Source organism: Manis pentadactyla, chromosome 1, assembly GCF_030020395.1.
Source record: "Manis pentadactyla isolate mManPen7 chromosome 1, mManPen7.hap1, whole genome shotgun sequence".
Lineage (NCBI taxonomy): Eukaryota > Metazoa > Chordata > Mammalia > Pholidota > Manidae > Manis > Manis pentadactyla.
The window spans coordinates 233249948-233277864 of record NC_080019.1 but is presented as its reverse complement, the minus strand read 5'-3'; the positions used below and the strand labels follow the sequence as shown (position 1 = coordinate 233277864).

General features: G+C 60.3%; 1 protein-coding gene across 1 annotated transcript; it reads right to left on the bottom strand.

The window, feature by feature from the left end:
- Nucleotides 1-234: 234 nt before the first annotated feature.
- On the bottom strand, nucleotides 235-22700 carry TKT (transketolase). The gene is made up of 14 exons (XM_036877818.2): nucleotides 22512-22700; nucleotides 13872-13989; nucleotides 13014-13127; nucleotides 12204-12301; nucleotides 8561-8752; nucleotides 6958-7076; nucleotides 5371-5564; nucleotides 4543-4707; nucleotides 3529-3685; nucleotides 3262-3392; nucleotides 2538-2621; nucleotides 2355-2448; nucleotides 1018-1140; nucleotides 235-505 (listed from the first exon to the last, which is right to left on the bottom strand). The coding sequence occupies exons 1-14, from the start codon at nucleotides 22616-22618 to the stop codon at nucleotides 330-332; spliced, it is 1872 nt and encodes a 623-aa protein (XP_036733713.2). The 5' UTR covers nucleotides 22619-22700; the 3' UTR covers nucleotides 235-329.
- Between the last annotated feature and the right edge of the window lie 5217 nt (nucleotides 22701-27917).

Genomic DNA, 27917 nt, shown 5'->3' with positions numbered 1-27917 from the left:
CAGGTTAAGCGTGCGCAGACGGAGCTGGGACACTAAGCAAATGTATTGCCCACCCCTGGAGACCTCTGACCATGGGGCGTAGGTGTGGGGAGGTGAGGTGGCCCTGTGGGGCCCTGGACAGCTTCTGGACAGCGAGGCAGCCCTGAGCCCCCCGGGGAGAGGCGGCTGAGGGAGAGGCGAGCCTGGGCACTGGCAGCCTTCACATCAAAGCAAAAACATCTCAGGGCCAGTTCATTATTCTCAAAACATGTATTTACCGCTCCTCTCCGTACATCTCCAGCACCTTTGCCGATTCTTGGGAATGTGGAGCCGCCATTGCACACCGCACCCTAGGCCTTGGCGACGAGGCCCCTCACAGCTTGCGCAATGGTGTCCCTGTCAATGCCGAACATCTTCAGCAGCTCAGCCGGCTTCCCGCTTCTCGGCACCTGGTCGACGGCCAGGCGGGTGACGGTGACACCAGGCTCTCCCACTACAGCGGAGGACACGGCCTCACCTATGCCACCTGGGCAAAGGGCAGGAGGGCAGTCGGGTGAGGCGGCCTCAGGGCACACACTGCGTGGGGCCCCTGGCCCCCCAGCCTCAGCCAGTCTCAGTGTGTCCCCTTGCTCAGGGGTGACTCAGTCAGCATAAACGCCACCCTCCCCGCCCGCAGCCAGAGCAGACATCACTATTCGTGGTATTTTTTTCCCTGTAAGCCTCACTGTGGCCCCAGAGTCATTTTTAACACCATCCTCAGGGCAGCTGTCAACCATGGCTGAATATGTGCCCCTGACCCTGGATTCTAAGCCCATCTCCTCCCCAGAGCTGCCTGGGAGGGGGCGGTGTGCCTGCGGAGGGCTGCTCTGTGACGGACTCAGCCATCCTGTGCTGCTTTCCCGGTGTGACTGCCTGCCGGGGATGCAAGGTCAGGGTCCTCGCGAGCTGCCGGGTGGCAGGGGCTCCCAGGAGCTGTTCCAGGGCCCTCCTGCCTTGGCCCCCTACCCCACCCGGTCCCCGGCGCAGGCCAGGCCCTACCTTCGTAGTAGTGGTCCTCCACCGTGAGGATCCTGCCCTTGGTAGCACGGCTGCTCTCAAGAATGAGCTTCCTGTCCAGGGGCTTGATGGTGAAGGGGTCCACCACGCGGATGTTGATCCTCTCTGGGAGGGAGAGGACGCAGAGGGTGGCTGAGAGGCCGGGCTGGGTGCCGTGGGTCTGCCCTTCGTGGGGGGGCACCTGGGTGGGTGCCTGCCAGCCTGCCTGAGAGCTGTCACAGCTAAAAGCCTGCAGCCTGTCCCAGGGGGGACCAGCTGTCCCTGATCCCAGTCAGTCTATTTGCCAGCCCCAGGGGGCATCCTCCCTTCCTCTGCTTATCTAGGATGCCCGCGTCCTCAGATATTCTGTACCCACCTACCTCCTCCAGGGGGCCTCCTGGCCTGATTTAGCTGCGTCTGGTCGCAGGCCTCAGGAGCTCCCTTCCCTCACGCCCTGGGCCAGGGGATCTCAGCCCTTGGTGTCAAGGAATGCCAAGTGGCCTGTGTGGGGCCCCCATGGCTTTCCATCACCCTCCTTGATGGCTTTGGAGATCAAGGGACACCAGAGGGACAGTTTCCAGTGTCTGACCTGATACGGCAATGGCTGTGGGGGAGCTGTGGCCTCAGGCATGAGGATGTCACGTGAGGACCCTGCACAGCGACCTCAGAAAAACACGTCTGATTCCGCCACACCTGCTTCAAACCCGCCCCTGGCCTGCCTCCATGACGGGGCTGGGCTCCCCCGCTTTCCACCGATTCTGCCTCCGGCCGACCTTCCGCCGGCTCCTCGGAGCTCTGCACACCTGCACACCCGCTCCCCTTTGCTCGTCAGTCCCCCCCACTCCTGGTGTCACTTTCCTCGGGCACCCACATCCACCCTCTCCTTGGTGCTCGGCACGGCTGCAACATGCCATCTATCCTGCGTGATTCTACGACTGGGGAGGCTTGTCTCAGGAGCTAACGCCTGAGAGCTGGCGGCGATGACGATGCCAGGTCACAGTGATGAAATCCTCGGGACGGCCCACAGGGAGGGGACGGCATCTCCACTCTACGGGAGGGAAGCTCAGGCACTGCGAGGTGGAGTCAGTTACGTGCTTGACTAGTGCCCAGCTGGGGGGGGCCCAGGCCCACCGCCGGCTCCAGGGCTTCTGATCTGAGCGCCACGCTGGGGCACCTCCACCCTCGGGCCAGGGCGCAGGCACAGGGCCGGGCACTTGGGAAGTGCTCAGAGGGCGGCTTCAGTACCACTGCCATCACTTCTTAGATGGATTCTTTCTCACCCGAGACCTAGTATACAGGTGGCGCCCAATCTAAGACTCTCTGGGACCCTCCCTCCTCACCTTTCTTAAGCAAGTCGGCAGCAGCCAAGGCCTCGTGCAGGGTGACCCCAGCCCCGATCACGGTCACCTGGTCGTCCTTACTCTTCAGGACCACCTGCGGGCGACACGGAGGAGGGGAAGGGAGCGAGGCTCAGGATTGGGTGGCGCTTCACAGGGCCGCACCGAGGCATGGACCGCACTGACCTGGCCTCGTCCGACCTGGAAATCCTCGTTGCTGTTATAGATGATGGCGTTTTCTGGGCGGCTGCTCCGGATGAAGCAGATGCCCTGGAATAAAACAGAACAACGGAGGATCACAGGACGCAGCACATCTGACCTTGAAGAGTGGACTCTTTCTAGAAAGGCCATCACTCCACCCTGCGTATCTCCCCGCCCTGTTGTCTCCACGGAGGGTCTGCAAGTCCCCTCCTGCTGCCTGCGTCCATAGCAGGAAGGACCTTTCAAACCTGGGCAAGAGCACTAATGACTGTGCCAGTCATGCCCCAGATGGAGGATGGCTTTCCTTTGGGCGGACTGGCCTCTGCCTGGCAGCACGCCCTGCGCTCGGCCAGAGGGCCGGGAACCACAGCGCTCTGGACCGCGCTGCCTCAGCTCTCGTTTGTATCCTTGTCTTGGAGGACCCAGCTCAGGGAGGGCAGAGAGGCACCTCCTGTTAGACCGGCAGGGCCGCCAGGATTCTCAGTGGGGAAAGGGCACGGCGATCAGTCAGCAAACGTGCAGAAAGGGTGGTAATGTGTTTCCTTTTTCCCGGTCTAACTCCTACAAAGCCACCAACACCGAGGGCAGGGTCAGGAGGCTCGACGGTGGGGCAGCAGATGACCAGGTCCGTGCCTCACGCTGGCCCCCGCTGCGGTCCCTGCAGGGAGGAGCTACAGCTGCCAGCAGAAGGAAGAGCCACGTGACCGACCTTTGTATTGGCTGCTAACTCCACCGCCTTCTCCATAGACACCCCATCGCTTGGGTAAAACACAGTTGCCGTGGGGATTGACCGAAACATGGCCAGATCTTCCAGGGCCATCTGAGAAGGCCCGTCTTCCCCTGGGGTGAAGAAAGGACACACCGAGTGAGACCCCCATTGAGGACGGGATGTGATCCTGGCCCTGCGCCCCTTAACCCCGGTCCAGAGTCCAGGGAAGAACTTAGAGGAGGAAGCGCCTGGCCCCGGTTCACTCACCGATGGACACGCCACAGTGGGAGCCGCAGAGGTTGACGTTGCTCTCGGAGATGGCCGCCATGCGAATCTGGTCGAAGGCCCGTGTGAAGAAGGCCGCAAAAGTGCTACAGAAGGCCACCGTCCTGTCGCGCGTGGCACAACCCACTGCGACACTCACCTGGGGGCGGAGGTACGGCATCAGCCCTGCAGAGTTGGCAGATGAGGCCGGGGAGCCCAGGACCCCCCTCGAGAGTAACAGAAGTTGCCGAGGGGTGGCCTCATCTGACCTAGGTCTTTCAGCCTATTAATTCTCCTCTTGTGCCAGAGACTTCTGTGCACCCGTGGACCCTGCAGTGTTTCTGAACAGCAAGCTGCTCTGCCTTGAAATGCCCATTATTTTCCTGGGATCTTTTTTTTCTAGCAACAAGCAGAGTCTTTCACAAAGCAGGACAGTAAGCCTGGTCACAGATGGTCCATCCTTCCCTGGCCTCTCAGAGACCCGTCCTCCCGGCCCCTGTGGGTGTCTGCGGAGGCTCCGGGCCCCAAATCCGGAGCACAGGCACTGGTTCTAATGAGCCATTTTCTCGGTGGCTCTGACACCAGCTGACATTAGCGCTCCTTCCCCAGACCTGGAGCCTCCCCAGCCCCCACACCCTGCCAGCTTAGCCTGGACCCTCCAGCTGCCAAGGCTAAAAGCCTCAGACAGGTTCAGTTGGAAGAACTCTGGACATGCAGTCCTGGAGGCCTGCCCCGACTGCTAGACCCACGGTGTCCAGCTCCCTGGTCGTGCCTGCCCATTTGCTCCACGCCCGGCCTACGTGCACCCATGTGCACCTGTGCAGCCCCTCCCCGTTTGCACACTCAACCACTAGCTGTAACCGGTACGTATACACCCCGCCCCTGCCCCTGCCGTTACTTCAGGTTGAGTCAATGCTGGCGGCTGGCTGGCCCAGAGTCACCGGCCCTGTCAGCGGAGCTGCCTGGAGGAGCAGGACGCACCTGCCTGAGTACCCCCGACTCCGCCCTGGCACCCACCATGTTCTGTTCAGCGATGTAGCACTCGATGAAGCGGTCTGGGTGTTCCTTTCTGAAGAGATCAGAGAAGGTTGAGTTCTTGGTGTCCCCGTCTAGGGCGATGACACGGTCATTGGCGTGGCCCAGCTTGGCCAGGGCCTGCCCGTAGGCCTTGCGGGTGGCGATCTGTGGGGAGGAGGGGGAAGGCTCTGAGTACTGTGGTAGGCATGTGGCCTGCAGCTCTGCGGAGGGTAACAGCTTTTAGGGAGTAAAAGGATAAATATGTGGGCCAAAGACAGCCTGACGACACAGTCCTACAGAAACGTGACTTCTGTGAGTTTGCCAGCGGGACTTCTGCACTGTCTTGGGAGCCCCTGTAGCCCCTTGCCTTCAGCCCAGCTGCGAGCTGTCTGACTGGGAAAAGACGCCCTAACCCCTCCAGTTTCCAGCCCTGGGACGAGGCCTGAACTTACCCACTTTGCGTGGGAATACGAGGGCCTGGGAGTCAGGAAGCATGTTCAGAGTGGGGAGCATCCGGGAGGACAGGCCTGCCTAGCCTTTGCCAGGCCAGATATGGGGGTGTCCTGAGCTCAGGCGAGGTCCCGAAGGACCAGAGACGGGGGACCCGGGAGGGCCTGGATCCCAGTGCAGTCGGTAGCTTGCTGTGTGACTGGGCAAGTCCCTTGCCCTCGGAGCCCCCACAGTAAACAGTGCCAGAGCAGGCTGTCCCCATGCAGGAAATGGCAGAGCGACACCTCGGGGCCTCTCCCCGCTTGCCCAGCCCTCCCGAGGCCCATGCTGGCCCAGCCTCAGGGCGCCAGAACAGAACAGCGAGGTCCGACTCCTTACCTTGTCCCCGACTTTGTAGCTGGGTGGGGTGGGCATGCGGATGTTGGTGATGCCCACCTCGGGGGCGTCCTCCTGCGGGGGAGCTGCCAGGATCTTCTTTTTGCTCTGGATCTGGCTGTGAATTTCCTGGACAATCTGCTCAGCCATGTTCTTGGGAAGGGGCTTCCCATGCCAAGAATCCTTGTCTTCTACCCCTAGGGGGATGACAGGGGAGGATGGGGGCCAGGTAAACCAGGGCTAGGATGCCTGGCTCTCCGCCCTGAGGGCGAGCCAGGAGGCCCCTGGAGGAAGGCAAAGGACGGGTGGCATCACAGTCGAGCAGAGCCCTACGCTGGGGGCTGGGAAAGGAGGGCGTGGGTCCCGGGAATCCCACGTGGCACCTCCAGGAGCTCACAGCTGAGGGGGGAAGCGTGCAGGGCCAATCAGCCCACCTGCTCTTCTCTGCCCCGCCCGCTCCCTGCAGAGCCATCTGCTGCTGCAGAAGCTAGCCTCCGTTTGTCGAGTGCGTCTGGAGGGATCCTGGCCATCAGAGGGGACGCTGAGGCTCAGAGCAGGGCCTAGGTCACCCCAGGCACTGGCGAGCAGCAGAATGTGCTCCATGAGCTCCCAGCTAAACCCCTCGGGGGGCCTTACGCGTGGGGAAGGGCAAGGCCCCCTCCTCCAAGGTCACCTCAGATGCCACTGCAGCCCAGGAAGAGCCAGGGCCCGACCCTCCCAGGTAGCTCCCAGTGGCTCCAGACCCCCTGGAGCCACGCATTTTCCCGACCCTGCCTGAGGCCTCATGCCAGGCAGCACCGAGGCGGGAACAGTACAGCAGAGTCCTGGCCCTGATGCTCAGCCCCCTGAGGGCCCCTAGCTGTGTCCCTCCCCAGAGGTGAATGCCTTCACTCAGGCCCACGCAGGCTGGGGGAGCCATGACACCCCCCACCCCCAACCCCTGGGCAGCGAGGGCACGTGGCGCATAGCAGCTGACACAGCGCCTGCAGTTAAGGGCCCTAGTGCCACAGACTCCCTATGTCCCTGGGTAAATTCCTGACCACCTCCAGCCCCACTTCCCCATGTTTATAAACTGGGCAAAGGCCGTCTCTGCTAGAGGGGCCTGGAGCCCCACCCCGGGTGCTGGGGAGCGGCTGTGCCTGTGTCACTGGGCCTAGTGCAGGCTCCTCTTCCGCCGTTTGCCTGCACAGGCCTCTGGCAGCACTTTTCCATTGCTGGAGGGTTACCCACTCACCTCTCACCTGGGGAGAACCTAGGTGTTTCCCGGTTTCTCCTGCTCTGCACCCGCCCTTCTGCTCGGGGCAGCCAGCGTGAGTGTGGGGACTGCTCACACCTGTGCGTCTTCTCCTTACCCCCTGGCCCTCCTCTCCCTGCCTATACATGCCCCTTGGCTGAGCCCAACCTGACCTAGGTTTGAATCCTGCCTCAGACACATGGGTTGCTGGGCTGCCTCGGGGACACAGTCCCCTGCCCCCATCCCCGGGGCGGTACACTCAGTAAGGCAGCAAAGGGCTGGTGCTTCCCCAGGCACAGGGCCTCAGAGGGTGCCCCCAGCTGAACCCCAGTCCCCATGGGGATGGGGGCAGGTACCTGAGATCCCTCGACCCTTGAAGGTCTTGGCAATGATGGCTGTAGGCTGGTGCTTGACCTGGCCAAAGGCCTTGCACAGCTCCTCCACGCTGTGTCCATCCACGATGACGGTATGCCAGCTGGGGACAGAAACAGTGAAGGCCGAGGGTCAGGGGGCGGAGGGCCCCAGGGTGGGTGTGCCCCGTGTGCTGGGGTCAAGCTGGAGCACTGGCAAGCTCAAACCCTTTCTGCTTCCAATTCGGGTTTTCCTTTCTCTGTTCCCACTGAGGTATTTCTTGCTTGCCTTCGAGCAGATGTCCCTCTGTTTTCCTAAGTAACTCAAAGCTTAGTTCATTTATTCTCTTTCATTCCCTTCTAGTCATTTCCTACTGAAGGCTGCTTTTGGGACAATGCCCTGGATCCGAAATCTATTAAATTCTTGATGAATTTTTTTGGCCCAAACTTGATCTGGGGACACATCTGATCCCTTTGGCGATGCCAGCCAGATGTGGTAGTGGAAACATTTATAGAATGAACCATGCTGGCAAACACACAAGGGAATTTGCTGGGGCAGGGCGGCCTTTCCCTTCTTCAAGGCAGACCTTTCCAGGACTCCGTCACAGCTGGCTCCTACTGGGTGCCCCCTCCGTGCAGGCGCCAGACCGAGCACATCACACACTCACCCATTTATGGGATGGGTGCTGCCGCTGCCCCCATTTACACAGAAGGTGGGGTAACCTGCCCAAGGACTTCAGGGCTCTGGCTTCGGAGCCACAGGGTCAAGGGCACAGAGTCAGGGAGACTGCAGGTGTTACACTCCAAGTCCCGCCTGATGTGGTCGTGGGGAGGCCTCTGAGACACTCTGCGGCTCAGAGAGAATACTTTCTCTTCATTTTCTCCCTCTATAAGCTTGGTCATCAGAGAGAACCTCTGTGTGCTGTGACCGCAGGCACTGCACCCCCACCTGGACTGTCCCCTCCTTTAAGAAGCATGGTCCTGTTCCCCAGAGCCCTGTCCTGTCCAGCCCAGTGCCCACCAGTCTCTGCACCAAAGTTGAGCCTGGGGGCCAGGGTCCCTCAGAGACCCACTGCAGAGCGGCTTGTCACCGGGGCAGGGGAGCGACACAGGCGCGGGCCCCTCTGGCTGACACCCACCCAGACGGACCTCCCTGCTTTGGAACAGTGGCTCTGAGCTTGCAACCATGCAAGGCCCCTGGGGACGTCCAGAAACCCCCTCTCCCGGTTCCCTAGGAGACGAGCTTGCTCCCCCTCTCTGGCTAGCCGAGGCCAGCATGGCACGTGGCTACCAGATGGTGTCCAAACCCATCAGCTACCTGCCCCTTAGCCTCTGTGCACGAGCCCAGAGCACGCTGGGCACCTCTTCCTCCACACCCAGAACAAAGGGAGGCTCTGTGCCATCTCGCTAGGCGGGAGCCCTGAGGGCGAGCGTGCCACACAACCAGCGGAGGAAGGACTCAGAACGGGCCCGTGGCCCACAAAGGCACGGTGTCGTCTCGGCTGCCTCCAGGCCTGAGGGGTCCCCGCCCTGCCTCCCCTGAGCCTGCGAGGCTGCAGCCTGATGGCTCCTGCGCTGGGAGGGCGCTCGGCCACCGCCTCGTACTCACCCGAAGGCCTCGCAGCGCTTCTGGTAGATGTCCATCTGGTGCTGCAGCGGCGTGGGGTCACTCTGGCCCAGGCGGTTGATGTCAAGAATGGCGACGAGGTTGTCCAGCTTGTTGATGCTGGCGAAGGCCATGGCCTCCCACACGGAGCCCTCGGACAGCTCGCCATCTCCCAACAGGCAGTAGACGCGGTAGCTGCGGGTGGGGCAGTGGGGCAGTGGGTCAGGGGCTGGACCCTCACCCGGCCCGCCCCTCCTGAGGAGCCAGCCTGCCCTGGCACCCCTGGGGCCTGGTCAGCAGGACTGGCAAGTGGGGCCGTTAGGGCAGGACCAGGGGGAAGGACACTGGGGTGACCTACCCTCCCCAGGCGTGAGGGTCCTGTGCCACCTGCTGCAGGGGCCATTTCTCTCAGCACCCCCTTGAACCGGGAGTGTAGGGGAACCCTGGGCCTTGCTCAGAGGAGGTGGGCTGTCGGGGGCCAAGACACCACCAGGCAGTATCCTTCAGTGAGGCCTCAAGGGGAGAAAGGCCAGGTGTCTCGCAGGCTGGGCTCTCCCTAAGGCTGGTTCTTGGCCCCAAGATGAGCTGGACACGGTCCTTTCTCTGCCCCAAGGGCCTTGTCTTGCCCTCAATGAAACAACCACGTCATTTCACAGGTAGGTGATGCAGTAAATAGCACTGAGAATAGGGTAAGATACCCGGTGAACAGAACCTTCCTGGGCCCGGGGCACAGGTTGGAGGCAGGGAAACCAGTTCAGGGACTCTGGTCCCCACCCAGGATGAGGCGCTGGAGGTGACTGAGGGGCAGCACCACAGCCCAGACACGAACCCCATTCACGGGCTGAGCACCAAGGGGTCAGAGTGGGGCCTGTGCTGAGTAGCTCCCTCCTCACACAGACAAGGAAACAGGCCCCAAGCTCAAGGGACTTGTCTGAAGGCCACACAGGATTCAGAGGTCTGGCTGCCTACCCCTTGCTGTCTAGGGACGCCTGCAGGGTGAGGGCTACAGGACTGGAGACCCCCTTTCCCCTGCCCACTGCCCAGCGGCGTGGCCCCAGGGAGTGCGGCCGGTGCCCAGACAGGCTCTGTGGGGCCCAGCTGCCCCGCCCCTGCAGTAGGAGGCGGCCAGGGGCTTGCAGGGCCGAGGCAGGGAGGGCGGGACAAGCAGTGGGGCCAGCCAGCCCGCCAGCATGACTCAGCACCCCCGCAGGCCGCCAGCTCAGGGAGGCTCCCTTGCCAGACCAGGCTTTGAGCAGGCCTCGGGCTCACACCCACCGGTTTGTGCAAACCTGCACGCCGTCCTCACACTCGGCTCATCTCTCCCCGGCAGGCTACCGGGGGGCCGGGACGGTGCAGGGGCTCGGGGCTGGCACAGCAGGCCTGAGGGAATTAGATTTGCCCAGAGAGGGGTTCTAGGGAAGCACTGGCTGCCTTCCTGCCCCACGCCCACTTCCAGGGAGGAGGGACTGGGGCCTAGGGTGGGGTCCGGGCACAGCCTCAGGTCAGGAGGGTGTCCTGGGGTCCTGAGCAGACACTAGGGAGCTTGTGACCAGGAAGGGGCCCTGCATAAGCTGGGGCGAACCCCGAGGCTTTGTTGCTGAGTTGTTAGGTGTAGGGTGAGGGCTGCACATGCCCAGTCACAGACTATCAGAATGAAAAGGATTCAAATAGGGGACCAGTGTCTGCTGCAGAGGGGGCTGGAAACTGCCTCCAATGTCTGACAGGGTGGGGCCTGCCTAAGTGGGCAGAGCACATCCTCAAGACAGGACATTATGCCATCCTTAAAACTCGCCTGACAGTCACGGGCTGAGAAAGTGTTCCGGACAAGTTTAGAGTTTTCTAAAAAGCAGAATGTGAAATTGTATCCATACCAGGATGACAAAGTATATATACTGTTCTTCTCAGGAAACATGATACTTTGTTAAACAGACTCAAATGGGCTGCTTAAGAAAAAGGAAAACATTCATTTCTTTTTACTGCGTTTCTGTATCTTTCAAGTAAGTAGATACTTTATAACCACCCCCACCAGCATCCCCCACCCCCACCCCCACCAAATACCCAGAAACCAAAGAGGGCCGATTTGCAATCTGCACTCTGGGTGATGGCAGAAGGCATTTGACCAGAGGCCAGAGCCGGGGCCTGGCATTCCCGGGCCACACCACCCTCCTGCCCGGGGCACAGCCAGGGCCTGCGCCTCAGCCCTGGTGCTGGGAACCCCACATGGGCTTGCTCCAGCATGTGAGGGTCAGGAAATGGCCCTTCATGGGAATTATTTCAAGCAACTGTAGGGAGTAATTAACTCACATCTCTGGTTCTGTGCCAAATAAAACACCTTTAAACATACATCCCATTGTTTGTGACTTTCTTCACTTCAGGGTGAATTGCTTCTGGGTATAGATGAACCTCACTTCCAAGCTCAGCCAGGCACTGAGGGCAAACGTGCTGCCTGGCGACACCCACCCGAGGGTGGGAAGGCCTCTCGGCCCCCGCCCCCCAGAGGGCTGTCTCAGGGGCCCGCCCTTCCACTGCCCAGTGGCTGCTCACTGCAGTGTGGCTCCCGTTCAGGCTCCCGGCAGCCGCCGGCCCTCGGGGCCCACAGTCACCACCACACCCCACCACTGCCCTGGCTGCGGCCCTTCTCCCGCCAGTGGGCTGGCCTGCAGGGCGGTGCAGAGCTGCAAGCTGCAGACCTGGGTGCTCCCTGCCACTTGCAGGCCGGGCTCTACAGGCCCCTGCCCCGATAAGCTGCCTGCTCACAGGGCTGCTCGATCCTCTGGCACTTCCCTTGGGTCCCCAGAGCAGCCTGGAGACTCCAAATGCATGCCCTGAGTTCAAATCCTGCCTCCACCACTAGGCAAGCATCTTGCCTTGGTTTCCCCATCAATGAGCAGGTGATCGTGCTCAGGTTGCCACTCGGCAGGGGCTTATCAAGGTGAAGCTCTCTACGGCGCGGAGCACAGGGCCCCCCCCCGGGGGGGGAAGGCATGGGGAAATCGCAGACGAGGGCTTTCCTACCCGAGGGGCACTGCTCCCCTCTCCCCAGAGACCTGTCCGCTGTCCACCTGGCTGCTGGAATCCGCCTCGAGGGGGTCTCCTCCAAGCCGCCCCGAAGCCAGAGCGGCAGAGCGCCCCCAGCAGGCAGCCCACCTGCCCTCCACAGGCCAACCCCTCCAACACTGGGTCCCTCCCTGGCTGACAGATGGGTCAGAGACGCCCAGGATCCCACAGAACTCATGATATTCTCCTCTCCCAAGATGGATGTACGCGGCTGAGGTCTAGGCTTGTGGCACTTAGTCAGACACTGGGGGTGGGGCCTTCTGAGACTTCCAGGATCCAGGCACCAGGCCCGAGGGTGACACAGGAACTCACCAGCCACGGCACTCTGGCCAAAGAGCACGCGGTCAGGAGCACGGGCTCTGGGTTCAAACCCGGCCCTGCCAGCAAGTGACAAGGGACTCTGCGCAGGTCCCTTCACTCCGCAGCTGGAACGGCGGCCGGTCGTGGTCCCAGCCTCAGGCCCTCCACACCACGCATGGTTTCTCAGTCCCTACTCAGCCCCGGTCAGGCAAAACGGGGTGCCTGGGGGAAGTGGGGAAGGCTGAACCCGTCCAAAATCACCCAGGGGACTGGGGGGCAGACGTGTTACCTGGCCTTGTCGAAGTACTTCCCAGTGTAGGCCATCCCACAGGCAGCTCCAAGGCCCTGGCCCAGGGAGCCGGTGGCCACGTCAGTGAAAGCTTGTTTCTGCCACAACAGAGGGCCCAGTTACTCACAGGGGGCGGCAGGAAGCAGCAAGTTCCCAAGCCCCTCACAGGACCCTGGGCTCTGGGCCGTGGCGGCCACACCCCGGGTCTGCAGGAGGCCCGGCTCCGGGACAGCCTCCACCCCAGTGTGGCTGCTCATCCTCACCCAGCAGCAACTGGGGGCATTGGGGTCCAACACCAGCTGTGCCCGTCTGGGAGCTGTGTGCCTGGGCAGGGACCCTGGGCCTCAGCACCCTCATCGCCCGCCACATGGTGGCTGGGAGAATTCACCACAAATCCGATGGATCCTTTGCCCGGGTGGGTGCCCGGATGGGCGAAGACCCGTGAACTACAACCCCCCGCAGGGATCAGCACCCTGAGGAGCAAACTGGGCCCCTCCTGGGGCATCGCCAGCATCCTGCTGCGACCCTTATAGGCCCCCTGTGAGCCTCTCCCAAGCTGCGTCCACCTGGCCAGGGAGGCCCAGCAGGGAAGGAAGGGCGCTGGGTGTGTGGTGCAGGGGAGAGGCCCTCCCTGTAGGTGACCCGAGCGCCCCGGGCCGGAGCCCTGGGGGTGAAGACTGCCCTGGAAACACCCACTTCCTTCCCCACCTCAGTGCCCTCCTCCATTTATCTATACCTTGCGCTGCAGGGGATGCCCCTGCCCCCACACGCCTGAGAAACTGCACAAGGACACAGGCCTCACTCGCTTACCGGGACAGGGTGCCCATCCAGGTCGGAGGTGATCTTCCTCAGGTTCAGCAGCTCCGCCTCGGGCAGGAAGCCGGCCTCAGCCCAGACCGCGTACAGGATGGGAGCCGCATGACCCTGCCAGGGGGCGGGAGGGGGGCACGGGGCTGTTCCCATCGCACACAGAAACCGGGACCGGCCCAGCCTGCCAGCCAGGGCATCCCTTTCAGGGGAGGCTGCAAGTGATGGCCACTCCCTGTTCATCCCCCTCCAGCCCAGAGTCCCCACAGCCGAGGCCCAGGGCAGGTGCAGGGGGTGCGCGCAGCTGTGAGGCCGGCATGGCCAAAACCCCAGCAGGCAGCCGGCTGCCCTAATCCCTGGCTTCTGGCATGAGTGGCTTGGACAGACTTCTAAGCTCTCCCGCCTGCCCTGGGAGACCAGAGGCCACAGAGCCAGGCCTGGGCGCAGAGAGGCTTCAGGGGTTTGTGGCTGTGACTCTCATGTGGCGGGGAGTGGGGGCAGGGTGCCCCATCCTGAAGCTGGCTGCAGTGCGCAGCACGGAAGATGCGTGCGGAAAGCCAGGGCTGTGCCCCGGGCCCGGACTTGAGTCCTGCCTGTCAGCATGAAACTGGGGGAACGCCTGCGGATCATTTCCATGGTCCCCTGTTAATTCAGTCGTTTATTCCTTAACTTGGATTAAGTTTATAGCTGGGTCAGCACAGAGCAAGACATGAAGGGGAGGGCCAGGTGCAGCAGGCGGGAAGGAGCCCGGTGGGCTTACCCTACACCAGGGGGTGGGCACCCTCGGAGACCACTTGCTGCCAGCACCTTCCCACCATTCTAGGGCCCCTGATTCCAGCCAAGGGCGGGCCAGGCTCCTACCTTGGACAGCACAAACCGGTCGCTGTGAGGGTTCCGGGGATCCAGGGCCTTGTAGCGCATGGTGTGGAAAAAGAGGACAGCCATGATCTCCGCAGCGCTGCAGCACGACGTGGGGTGGCTGGGACCCAGGAGAGAGAGGGACACGCACATGATGGCCCGTGTTCAGGGGCCTGGGGTACACATCCCAAGGGGTCACAGGCCTGGCCTATCAGAGGGGCAGGTGCTCCTGCTCCTGGGAGGGTGGCATGAGTCTCAAGGAGGTGGCACGGGGCACCCTCCCAGGGGCCAACAGTCCAGACCTCTGGAGTTATAGCAACTGAAAAATTCTAGAATAAGACAGGAGGGGCCCAGTCTGGCCTTGTGGCTTCTAAAAGCAGCTATGGGATTCAGCGACTGAGCTGCATCCTGGGGGGACTGCCCAGGACTCTGCCCATGTGTGCTCCTGGGCCCCAGGGTTGCTGGTCTTGAGGCCATGGCAGGGTTAGGGACTGAGGCTCCCGGAAGCACCACAGATCTGCCGGCAGCCTCAGCACATGGAGCCAGCAGCCTGATTGCCTGGGTTCCGGGCCCTCCAAAGCGTCACGGGGCTACTTGGCAGCTTGAGGGCTGGTGCAGCCCTTAGAAACCATGCTTTACTGCAGAATTTAAAAGGCAAAACACAATCTTGTCTCCTATAAAGGCTACTCATGAAAACATTAAAATCCCTTCTGCCTGAGATGGGGCCGAAGTGGGGCTGACTAAGAGAATGCCCTCCAGCCCTCCAGTTGTGGGGTCAAGGGATCCCTCCACTCCCCCCCCATCCCCACCCCCTGCTTTTTTAGCCTCTTGCTCTTATTAATTGCAGCTATTTGAATGGCTTTGGGCAAAGGAATTAACAAGAAGTGCAGAGATTCCACCTTAGAGACAAGCCTCACTCAGGGTCAGGTCTCTGAGGGACCCATGTGATTAGCCCAGCCCCGGCCCTCGGGAATGGGGCTCGCAGCTGGGGTTCCGGCAGGACACGCTGTCATTCCTGGCCAACCCCGAGGCCCCTGGTGCACACTTCTGTTAGGATGCCAGCCTCAGGGCACGTGCCTCCCAGCCTCCCCTCCATGCAGCCTAGCACAGCCCCGACACTGCTGTCTGCAGTCCTTCACACTAAAACATGCCCAATGCCAAACCCAAGGGCACATGCACCACCGGGAGCACACGGCGCCCCCACCGGTTAGGGGTGAGTCACGCCCACGCAGACACATTAGTAGAGAGTCCAGAGCTGTCCATGCTGGTTTAGTGCTCAGCTTCCCAGCACACAGTCCTCTGATACTTAACCATCTCTACGGACGCCTGGTCATGGACCTGGACGAGGGAGGTGAGGAAGTGTAAACGAGAAACCTTCCTCTGCCGGCGGGGACCCGGCGTCCCGTTCCTAGCGCCCGACTTCGGCTGCAGGGCACCCCAGACGACACTGGTCATCCTGGTCCCGGAGGAGCCCTGTCTCAAAAGGCGTGACCCCACCCTGCGAAGAGTCGGGAAGGGAGGAGGGTGGACGGTGGGCCGAGCTGCTCCCTGGAGGAAGAAGGGAGGCAGGTGTGGGGCTCCTCTGCCCTGTGTACCTGGTGAGCCCAGCTTGGCAGTCCTACCCGGCCACCACGAAGGGGCTTCAGGGGTAAACGGCATGGCACGAGCCCTTTCTCCAGGCGGCAGAAGTGTACCCAGGCTTGGAAGTCGTAAGTCACTGATGCAACCCTTCTTCCTAGGCCCATGAAGCGGGGAGCCACCTATCTTACTCCCTCCAAAGCCTGTGTCCCGGCCACACCGCTGGCCCTGTCTTCATTCCCACCAAGTAAAACATACAGAATAAGGGGCTCTTAGGGGCTCGGTGTCCACTCTGCCCCAGAGCTTTCGGGGGGCTCCCTCTGCAAAGTGTCCCAGGGTAGGGACGTGGGCTGTGCCGTTGGGCCGTGTGGACTGAGCAAGGGCTCCACCTCCCTGAGGCTCACTTACTCACTTCTGAATGGGGGCAGCCAGGAGCCCCAGTAAGAGAACGCATTCAAAGTGCCCAGGTCATCACCAGCCGACACCACCTGCTGGAAGACAGATGCCAAGCCTCTCGGTGCCGCTAACTCCTCGTCTGCAGGCTGGGACCCCAGGCCAGGCAGGAGGGAGGACATGAGCCCATGGTGGAGCTGGGGCTCCGTGAAGTGCCGAGCACACGGGGGACAGTCGCTTTCAAGCTCAGTCGACTAGAGGGACTTCGAGACTGCAAATGGATTTCGAGCCTGTGGCCTCAGGGCCTGCACTTCCCCTGCAAGCTCAGCCTGCCCTGGCGGGGACTACTGGGGTGAGGGTCCCAGCCCTTGGCGCTGCACAGGACGCAGGCATGGACAACGGGCCGGAGACCGTGGGGTGGGGTGGGGATGCATGGGGTTCAAGTTTTGTTCAAAGACCTGCCTAGGCCTCAACAGTCCCCTTTCAGTCCCAAATCGCTTCACGTGGGACGGTGCTGCAGTGAGCTCGGAGAGGCCAAGATAGGGTCCCCGCCAGGCGAGGACGCCCCTTCCTCCCGATGTTCCCTCTCTCTTCCTTATAACATTTTTTCCTGCTGCAGGGAAAAGGCAGAAAAGCTCCCTCCCGCCTCTGGCTGGGCCCCTCTCCACTATCCAGAGAAGGCTGCCAGCGCCCATCAGGTGGCCCTTGTCCCCACACACAAGTGGGGCCTGCACGGCAGGGAGTCACACCCAGGACGGCCACACAGAGGCGGTCCCCAATGCTGCAAAAACCAAAAGACACACAATCTGCTTCAAAGAAGAGAAAAGTATCTGAAGGAGATGGTAAAAAACACACAAGCTGGAAACCAATACAATAGCCAAGGTCTGACTTAAAAAGTTAGAAAAATGGAGTGAGCTCAAAGGCAGTGACATTAACAGAAATTGACGAGATGGGAAGCAAATGTACAATTTTACATAAAGCACAGAGGTAGATCTAAAAACACCCCCAAAACTAAATATTTAGCAACCTTCTGATAAGGCAGGGCCTGATAAAAGAATGGGGCAATATTGGAAATGGAAGGAGGGCATGACAACAGATAAAAAATACCCCCAACAACAGGATGCAAATAAACCTGAAAACAGTAAATTGTCTAGGGCAAATTAACTCACTGACTTGGGAAGACAGAAACACGGAGCAACCTTCGAACTAAGAAAAAGGAACCTAACCATAATAGCTGCAGGTTCGCATCCCCTGAGGCCCATCAACTCCACCCACAGGAACAACAGCAGGACTTGCACGTGCCTCCCCAGAACTCTAGGACACCTACAGTGTCCACAGCGGCCAGGCCGGCAGCCCAGGCCCGTGCCCACCACTGGCACGAATTAATCACGGTGCTGTCAGAGATGGGGCTGCAGGACAGTGGGGAGAGCCCAGCGCAAGGCTGACATTATCCCTCAAACACAAAGTGGCGAGGCACACCGCAGGGGACCTGACAGCACAGAAGGCCAAACTGCATATGAAGATACACAAATGTTATAAAACTAAGGGAAATGGGGGAATGATAATGCAAAATTCAGGGGGTAGCTCTTTCTGGGGGAGGAAGGATATGACAGAGGGGCCCCAGGAGTTCCACAGTGCCACGATGTCCTAGCTCTCAAGCCTGGTGGTAGGCACATACAAGGTCATTATTTACAACCTTTGTACCTTATTTGTATGCTTTGTAGGCATATGGTTATTCTGTAAACAATATTTAGGTGAGAATCCTGAGATGCCAGATGGGAAGTGATCCTCGGGTCCTTGTGCTTCCTGATCCCCAAGCTGCTCTTGCTGGCTTGTGTCTGCATAGACCTCCAGACCTCAGAGTGTTCCTTCAGGGTGTGGCCCCCAATGTCACCTCCTCCGAGAAGCCCTCCCTGAGCACACTACCGGAAATACCCCTTCTTTCCTCACTCACACTTGCTGCCATCTGACATTTTGGGCTGCTTACGGCCTGTCTATTCTACTGCAACACAAGCTCCATGAAGGCAGGGACTTCAAGCCTTTTCTGCTGCACCTGGCACCAAGTTCACAAATGAAGAAATGATGCTACCTGGCTCTCAGACCTAGGGATGTGTCCACGATGAGCCTCTGTTTCCTCATGGTAAAAATGGGTAGTAGGAGGTAGCCTGTAAGAGCGTGGCACAATGCACAGAAAAGTGGCAGCTGTTCAGTAAATGAGCTCTGAACACACCAGAGATGAAATCTAACCTCTTCCTCATTTTGCAGATGGAACTGATAAGGTCCACAGAAGGGAAGAGACTTGCGCAAGGCCACACAGTCTGCCATCAGAAGAGCTAGGACAAAAGGAAAATGCTAAGAGAAAGAAACGAACAGATCAACAAAATGCGGTATATCCACACCAAGTACTAGTTCGTGCTATGACGTGATGACCTTCTGAGCATGATGCTAAGGGACAGAAGCCAGAACCCAAAGACCTCATTCTGTACAGACTCCGTTTCTATGAAATGTCCAGAAGAACTGCATTTACAGAGGCAGAAAGTGGATGAGCGATGAGCTGGGCGGGGAGTGAATGCAGTGAGCGTGAGGGGTTTTCCGGGGTTGGTGAAGTCCTAAGATTGGATGTCGTACATTCACTAAAACTTACATGGTTCATTTACTAAAAGCCACTGAACTGTGTACTTAAAAAGTTATGATGTGCAAATTACACCTCAGTAGAGCCATTATAGATTTGTTTTTCTTAGGAGGAGGAGAGAAGGTGCTGAAGGCCAGTAGAGGGGTGCCCACACACCCCTGCCCGGCTGCGCAGCCCTGGGAGCCGATGTCCGGGCCACGAGTGCAACTGACTGCTGAGCAAGAACCCAAGTGGCGTGGATGCTTCGGTCCAGCCAGGGTCCCCGAGGCCACCTCACTGGATGGACTCTGCCTCCCCTTCGGGGCCAGAGCACAGAACCCACCTAAGGACCGGTCTGCACAGGGCAGGTCCCTGCCCTCCGAGTGCCCTGGGCATCAGGGCAGCCGCCTGTGGTCTTGGCAACGAGATCCCCCAGGCTCTAGTGACAAAGGCCCGCCAAGAGAAGTGGAGTCCAGGGCTCAGAGCTGTCACAGGGGCCACAGTGGGGTCAGAGCTCCCGAGAAGACACAGGAGGGTCTCGGCCAGACCCTAACCAGGGGCTGCGCCGGCTCCCAGCTTCGAGACACACCGCCCACCAGCCCCGCTGCGTTCAGAGGTCACGCAGGCAGAGAACGGAGTCAGGGCAGCTGTCCTCACTGCACGTTGGGACATGCTGCTGCTGGGGCAATCCTAACGACTTCTCTCTTGCCTCAGAGTGGGTGGCAGGCAGCCCGGTGGAGCAGCAGGGCTGGGCGGCAGTGTCTGCCCAGAGATGCTGGGCCTGTGTGGAGCAGTGGCTTCAAAGGCGCGGTTCACCAGGATGTGCAGCCCAGGGCAGCAGGGCACACGACCCCGGCGCCTGCTCACTCTGTCCCCGGCCCCGCTCCTGAGGGACTGCCTGTGAAACCCCCATCTAGGCACTTCTCCTTTAAAGATGGGGAAACTGGGGGCCTCGGGTGGGAAGGGCTTTTTGGACAGACGCACAGCTGTCAGAACAGAGCCAGGGTTACAGTCCTACCTGCTTGTCCTCACCAGCCCGGTCTGGCCGGACACTATGCTCCCAGGTCCCCTCCTCAACAGTGAGGATCAGAGCCAGGGGACTATTAAAAGCACAGCCCAGCCCTCCCTGACTCAGGCCCAATTCCGGTGGCTTCCTTGATGACACTAGCACCATGTGGGTAACGCCACAGTCCAGCACTGGTCAGTGAGCACTGGGAATCTTCAGCACCAGCCTCAGTGGCCTGGCCACTTCTGCCAAGGCCACTGGGTTTCACTGTGGCAAAGCCTGGATGAGCTGGACCCCTGCCACAGTTCCCTGAGCACGAGGAAGGATACAACCCCAGAGCAGCTCTGCCCTGAGTGGGTGCTGCCTGCACAAAGAGCCCTCTGTGAGGGCTGTCCCTCAGCTCCCTGGACACAGAGGCCAGTGTGTCCTCCCCGCCCAGGGTCTGGGAGGTCCAGCGACATGGGAGCGGGAGAGCTACCCAGAAATCAGGACTTCCCCGAGACCTGCCCCTACAGCCCGTCCTCCCTGATGGGATGTGAGTGGAGCCTCTGTATGGGACCCGAAGACACACAACAGGGGCTCCGCCACCAGAGCTGCCAGCTCCCGGGAAAGGGGGCATCCTGCCAGGGCTGCCGCTCTGGCTGTGACTGCAGCCCAGAGCAGGGCAGGGCCTCAAGACTGGCCTTCACCTGATGGAGCTCATCCTCTGTGGTGAGGGAAGAGTGGGTCTCAAAAAATACAGCCAAGGGCGGGAACACTGCTGGGACCTGCCTTCCTTGACCATGTTTTGTGCACATGCAGCTCTGGACACACCTTTCAAAATCTCTCTTGTGACAGTTTGTGTAACAATGTTACTTCCTTCTGGAATGTAAGTCTTCTCTAAGCAATTCTTTCCTGCATCTTTTACACACTTACAAACACAGAGGAATTGGTGTATCTTATCCTCTTATTTTTCCTTTTTGCAGACGAGACACTTTGAGTTCTGCGAAATCATCCCTAAAGCATTACAATGTAAACCTGGTGTACCTCTCAGCCCCCACACAGTATCTTTTCCATGGACCCAGAGTTTACCTAACAAAGATTCCCCTCAAAGCCCCCCACCTTTGCAGTTGTAATAATTGCTTTCTCCCAAGGTGCCTTCAAACTGATGGACACCATCACTGCACCTCGCCTTCCCCTCTCCACTCTCCTCCCTGTTGCAGCCCGCCTGCCCAGAAGGCTTCCTGAGAACCCCAGCCCCTCACTGGGCGGTGTGGAGCGGCCAGGCCAGCTCAGCAAGTCACTTAACACACTAGACTGTTTCCCCATCTTTAAAATGCGAGCATCTATCCACGAGGTTATTCTCAAAACCCATGAGACAATATATGCCATCAAGGATGCTGTGTCATACCAGGGATACCTATTTGTCTGCTCAGTGACCCTGTTAATTGTCTGCAGGTCACATCTAGCCCTGAAAGATGCTCAGATATGTAACCCTATTTAGTTGGGTAACTGTGGTGTCTCTCCAGCTAGACCCCCAGAAGCCTGGCTGGACAGCTCCTAGGCTCAACCAGGCCTGCAGGGCAAATGACCCCTTGAAATGGTCAAGAGGAGCGGACCTAGTAGTGCCCAGGAGCAATACAAGGTGCACAAACCTACTGCATGTCAGGCTGGTAAGGGGGCACCCAGAGGCAGCAGAGTCCCTGCCTGGGCAAGGGATTCCCCACACAATGGGTACGTCTCACACAAACCCCAGAGGGAGAGGGTCCCCAGTGTGCGTGGAGCTCGGGGTGGCCTGCCAGAAGAGGTCTATTCTCACTTGAAAACTGGGGGTCTTATAGGCACAAAGGATGAGTGCATACTCACCCTAAAGGTCAAAAGAGGTCTGCTTATTAGTAATGTTCCCTGTATGAAACTGGCCGGAAGTCAGGCGCTTGCCACTGTTCTGAGCACACAGGTCAGCTGGGAAGGTTCCTGAACATCACCCCCCACCCAGCCCTCAGAATATTTTGTGAATCACTGTGGTCTACACAGATCATGCCAGGCCCCAAGGGAGGCGCTGGAACCCTTGAAACCCCCCAGAGTGTAGGAGATACTCCAGCTCCCATTTCACAGGGCGGGGAACAGGCTCTGGCCTGGCTTGCCCTTTGATTGTCAATGGCCTCACTGGGCGCCTTTGGCTGTGCGGTGACCCTTCTATTACCACTGTCCTTGCCACCCGCACCCGCATCAGAGGAGGCTCCCCGGTAGGAGGAACGGCCTTTCCCCACCTTCTGAGCCAGAGGGCTGGCTGCTGGGGGAAGGGCCTACCCCTGGCCCCGGGGAAGTGCGCCTAGCCTCCAGGCCTGCGTGCCCTCCGCCTGGGCCTGGGCCCTGGTCCCTGGTCCGGGGTTCTCCCAGCCTTCCCAACCTCACCCTCCCCGGCCTCCAGCCTCTGGGCAGATCTCAGACCTCCCTTCACTCTGCACGCACGTGGCCACCTTCCTCCTCACGGTCCTCCCTGGCATCTCAGCGGCCCCCTGCTCCAAATTTGGACGCCAACCTAAGGGTAGCAGAAATGTGAGGTGGAGAGGAAAAGGGGAGGAGGGGGAAGGAGGCCAGGCCCCAGACTCCCTGCAAGATGAAGCAGTTAAAGCAGGCGCTCTGGCACTGGGCCGTGGGGGTTCAAATTCCAGCTCCTGGCACGTGACCTTGGGCCACCCACTTAAACTCGGCGCCCCGGTTTCCCCACCCGCCAGGTGAACATTACTAGGGGCGCCCACGCCGTGCACAGCGCCGGGCCCGGCCATCGGCGACGGCGCAACCATGGTGGCCCTCCCCCCGGCTTGGCCGGAGAAGGGTCCCTGCGGCTCCAAGCAAGGGGCGGGCCGGCCTGCGGCGCCCGGGAGCCTCGGCTGCAGGCGGAAGCCGGGCCCAGGGCGCGCGGCGCGGCGGAAGGGAAGACACCTCCAGCCCGGCCTGCAAGCGCACGTCCGGCCCCCCGGGCTCCGCCCTCGTGGCGGCTCCATGCCGCAGGCCCGCCGCCCCGGCCCCCCGCCCCCGGGTCCCCGCCGCCCCGGCCCGCGCCCGCGCTCACCCCGAGCCGGCCGCCGTAGTGGCCTGGATGGAGCTGATGCGCAGGCGGTTGGCCGCATCCTTCAGGGCCTGCAGCTTCTGCTGGTCAGGCTTGTGGTAGCCCTCCATGGCTCGGCGACGCGGGGACGCAGACGGAGACAGAGACGGAGACAGTGACGGAGCTGCAGACCCGCGAGGAGGGTGCGGAGCGACTGGCGGCGGCGCGGTTAGGACTCCCGGGACCGCCCCCGGGGCGGGGCGCCTCTCTCCCCGGGCCCCGCCCGCCCGCCACCGGGCTCCTGCGGGCCAGGCGCGCTGCCCTCCGGGGCGACCCGCACCGAGCACCGACTCTCGGCCTGCCCGTTTGCCTGTGGGCACCTTCCCGGCAGACCACCCCGTCTCCTTCTCCCCGCTCGGCCCTGGTGGACTTGGGGGGGGGGATGGTGGCCTCCTTAGCCCCACTTTACAGCCGAACAGACAGACTGGCAAGGTTAAGGGCAGGGTCCGCCCTGGCAGACCGGCTCCGTCCTCCAGCCCCAGCCCGGGAGGGCAGTCCCGGGGCGTTAGGGGCCTGTAACGGGGTGGGGTTTATGAAAATGACTAATACAGGCTAATGTTAACTGAGAAATTGCTGGAGGCAGGCCCCCGATGAGTTACTAGGGCCCTGTAACACTGCTGACTCAGGGAGACGATGGGTTTGGCCCCAGGTGTGTGTGTAGGGACAGGAGCAGCCGCCTCTGCTGTTACTAGACCCCTTTTGCCCCCAGGGTGGCAGTGAGGAAGGGCACTGTCCTCAGACACTGTCCATGTAAGTCACCCACCACGTGCACCCCACGAGGGAGATACTGTCGGACATCCGACACAGGGGGATGCTTTAGAGGAGAAGGGCAGGCCCCTCAAAGCTGAGGCTGAGCAGGGGCCCGCACGGAGGGAGGACCAGTGGCCAGCCCTGTCTGTGTCCCCTCTGGGTCCCCTGCATCACCCACACTCAGCTCTGGGTCACACAGGCCAAAGGATTGGGTGTGGGATCCCCCACCCCCGCCCCCGGGTGTTCCTTGGCTGGCCTGGCTCCCAGAGACCTGGTCAGATCCTAAGGATGACGACACACCAGCTCTCAGGGGCCCACTCAAGGATGGCGGCATACCTGGTGAGGGCTGAGGCTGGGTCAGAGTGGGGTTGCCCCAGGGGGCCACCGGCAAAGGCCTGGCAGGTACCACCCCTGCCCTCAAGGTGCTTGGAGTCTGATAAAAGAGGACACGCCTTTGCAGCCGTTTGAAACCTGTACCTTCCAAGCCCCGGCCCTTAGATCGGTGCTCTTCTATTCTGAACCTTGAATTCCCCATCTGCCCAATGGGACTCACCCTGGAGTCTCGATTTCCCATCTGCCCAATGGGACTCATCCTTGCCGCTCTGCACCCACCGTTTTCTGATGGGGGCCCTGGACTTACCGTGGCTCTGGAGACCCAGTAGTAATGGAAAGAAAAATGCCCCTCCACTTGTTCCACCATGGAGTTCAAGGGACCCGCGGGGCAGTTTTTTGTCATCCCAGGTCCAGATGAATGAGACCCAGTTCACCCCGGGCTTCAGCCGTAGTTCAGGAGCTCTTGGCCTTCTCCCAGGCCGGCTTCAGAACCAGAACCCTGGGCTGTTTAAGGTGGTGCTCCTGTCCTCAGGTCCCGGGTCATTTCAGCCTCCTGCGCCCAGGGAGGGAAACCTTGGGTCAGGCCTGGCTTCACGCTGCCACTCGCTCCTCGGCCCCCTACCCCCACATCCTCTTTCAGCCCCCTTTTCCCACTCCCCACGCTGCAGCTGCTGGACAGGACAGAATGCAGGGTGCTTCCCAGCTGAACTCCACCTTTAGAAGAAATCTCAGCCCTCTCTCCCCCGGGGTATGCATGCTCTGTGCCCCCACCTCTCACCCATTTCCCTCCACTTGTGCCCCCCACCCCTTGCCATTCCAGGCACACTGCCTTTTGTTTTCCTTAAAAACATTAGGCTCACTTCACCCCAATGCTTTTTGCACATGCTGTTAGCCCTCCTTCCTCTCCTACCAGCTCTCAGCTTCCCCAGGGCTCCAGCAGCAGGTGCCAGCAGCAGCCACATTCAGGAGTGCGAGCCATCCGCAGGACCCATCAGCACCTGGGGAGAAGGGCCCCTTAGTGGGAGCCGGGCCCCTGCAAGTCCCCGCGGGGAGTCCCCGCAGCTGGCCCTGGGACCTCGAGGATCACCAGAGGGGACCTAGGAGGGAAATTGGGGTGTGAGGGGCGACATACTGCCTAGCACTGTTTGGGGAGCGTAGCTTCTGGTCACGGTGACGGTGCTGACTATAATGGCTGCTTGGGGCTGAGTGGCATTGCAGAAGGAGATGCGGGCCCACCAGCAGGCTGGGCACAGGAAGCTGGTGTGGGACATTGGCAGGGTGGGCCATGGGGCAACACTCAGTGGGCCGCACTTGGACCAGGGTTGAGGAAGCCCCAATGGCCAGAACCGTGTCACTCACTCACTCACTCACTCACTCACTCTCTCTCTCTCTCTCTCTCTCTCTCTCTCTCTCTCTCTCTCTCTCTCTCTCTCACACACACACACACACACACACACACACACACACACACACACACACACACACTCCCTCCGAGTCAAGTCCAGTCCTCCTGCTACTCAGCCCACAGCCACACACACACACACACACACACACACACACACACACACACACTCCCTCCGAGTCAAGTCCAGTCCTCCTGCTACTCAGCCCACAGCCACACACACACACACACACACACACACACACACACTCCCTCCCTCCCTCCCTCCGAGTCAAGTCCAGTCCTCCTGCTACTCAGCCCACAGCCACACACACACACACACACACACACACACACACACACACTCCCTCCCTCCCTCCCTCCGAGTCAAGTCCAGTCCTCCTGCTACTCAGCCCACAGCCACACACACACACACACACACACACACACACACACACACACTCCCTCCGAGTCAAGTCCAGTCCTCCTGCTACTCAGCCCACAGCCACACACACACACACACACACACACTCCCTCCGAGTCAAGTCCAGTCCTCCTGCTACTCAGCCCACAGCCACACACACACACACACACACTCCCTCCCTCCCTCCCTCCGAGTCAAGTCCAGTCCTCCTGCTACTCAGCCCACAGCCACACACACACACACACACACACACACACACACACACACACACACTCCCTCCCTCCCTCCGAGTCAAGTCCAGTCCTCCTGCTACTCAGCCCACAGCCACACACACACACACACACACACACTCCCTCCGAGTCAAGTCCAGTCCTCCTGCTACTCAGCCCACAGCCACACACACACACACACACACACACACTCCCTCCCTCCCTCCCTCCGAGTCAAGTCCAGTCCTCCTGCTACTCAGCCCACAGCCACACACACACACACACACACACACACACACACACACACACTCCCTCCCTCCCTCCCTCCGAGTCAAGTCCAGTCCTCCTGCTACTCAGCCCACAGCCACACACACACACACACACACACACACACACACACACACACACACTCCCTCCGAGTCAAGTCCAGTCCTCCTGCTACTCAGCCCACAGCCACACACACACACACACACACACACTCCCTCCGAGTCAAGTCCAGTCCTCCTGCTACTCAGCCCACAGCCACACACACACACACACACACACACACACTCCCTCCCTCCCTCCCTCCGAGTCAAGTCCAGTCCTCCTGCTACTCAGCCCACAGCCACACACACACACACACACACACACACACACACACACACACACACTCCCTCCCTCCCTCCGAGTCAAGTCCAGTCCTCCTGCTACTCAGCCCACAGCCACACACACACACACACACACACACACACACACACACTCCCTCCCTCCCTCCCTCCCTCCCTCCCTCCCTCCCTCCCTCCCTCCCTCCGAGTCAAGTCCAGTCCTCCTGCTACTCAGCCCACAGCCGGAACCGTGCCACACACACTCCCTCCCTCCCTCCCTCCCTCAGAGTCAAGTCCAGTCCTCCTGCTACTCAGCCCATGGCACCCAGCTGGACACACACACACACACACACACACACACATCCTCCCTCCCTCCCTCCCTCCGAGTCAAGTCCAGTCCTCCTGCTACTCAGCCCATGGCACCCAGCTGGACACACACACACACACACACACATCCTCCCTCCCTCCCTCCCTCCCTCCCTCCGAGTCAAGTCCAGTCCTCCTGCTACTCAGCCCATGGCACCCAGCTGGACACACACACACACACCCACACACCTCCTCCCTCCCTCCCTCCCAGTCAAGTCCAGTCCTCCTGCTACTCAGCCCACGGCACCCAGCTGGACCCTCGGACATGAAGGCCCCCCAGTGTTCACACCCTGACTGGGAACCGCCTGGGATGTGACCTGAGAGGGGCTCTGCCTGCAAGCATGGCTACTTAGCAGAGGCAGGGGCTGGCGCCCAAGTGGCCATTTTACCTCATCAGTGGGAAGATGGAGGCTCCTGAGGAAAAGGGTTTTATTCATTCACTCAAAGAATATTGACTTGGGGACAGAAATTGGAAGGGACTGTGGGGAAATGTGGCTCCTTACGATTCCACTGAGCAGACATGACAGGCCCTAAGCGGGTCAGGCCGTAAGAACCAACGGTTCTGCACACAGATCCTGGGGCACACAGCGGACCTTTACATCAGAATATATCTGGGGTGGGGCCTGGGGCTCTGCGTTTCTAAGCATCTCCTCAGCAAGTCTGCTGGTGGGTCCTGAGAGCTCCGCAGGGGAGCACTGGCAAGGCCATGAGGATTTGGGTTCTTGGGCTGGACAGGTGTGGCTTCAGTGCCCTGCTGGGGTCCAGAGGGCTGAGTGTGGTGCAGTAGGGGGAGCCCTGAAAGCTCAGCGTGTGGTGGGAAGATGTGGTGTTGCGCTGACAATGAGCCGGTGTTGGACAGCAGGGAGAGAGTGATCCTGTTCCTGCCAAAGTGAATAAAAGTATGCGTGCTTGTGTGCATGCGTGTGCGTGCACGTGTGTGTGTGTGTGCCCGCAGGAGCCCATGCTCACCCCAGTTTGGACGTTTGCATGGGCTGCACAGACAGGCTCCAAGCCAGGGGGACTTTCAGTTTCTACTTAGTGGGACTGAGGGGGGACTCTGATTTTCTACTTTACAAATTTCTTTTTTGTTGGAATTTGGCACCACTGAACAAGGTTGACTGCTACAATTTGAAACTAGCAAAATGAAATTCCATCTTGGAACAAATACTGTTGAGGTCATGCATTTTTATGAATGCACGCTTTCTTGCGATTTCCCTTGGTTACGTAAAGTGACTTCTGTGGTTCTTAAGGCGAGCTGCTGCCCTGGATATGTTTCTGGGTTGGGAGCCAACCTCTAGGGGGTGGGTGCTCACCGGGGAG

What these genes read in the sequence shown, in the direction of transcription:
- TKT (XM_036877818.2), bottom strand. Translation starts at nt 22,618, where the DNA reads ATGGAGGGCTACCACAAGCCTGACCAGCAGAAGCTGCAGGCCCTGAAG. An exon ending in AAGTACTTCGACAAGGCCAG is followed by an intron (nt 8,753 to 12,203) that starts GTAACACGTCTG and finishes CCCCACCCGCAG; the next exon opens with CTACCGCGTCTACTGCCTGT. An exon ending in AAGCGCTGCGAGGCCTTCGG is followed by an intron (nt 7,077 to 8,560) that starts GTGAGTACGAGG and finishes TTCTGTCCCCAG; the next exon opens with CTGGCATACCGTCATCGTGG.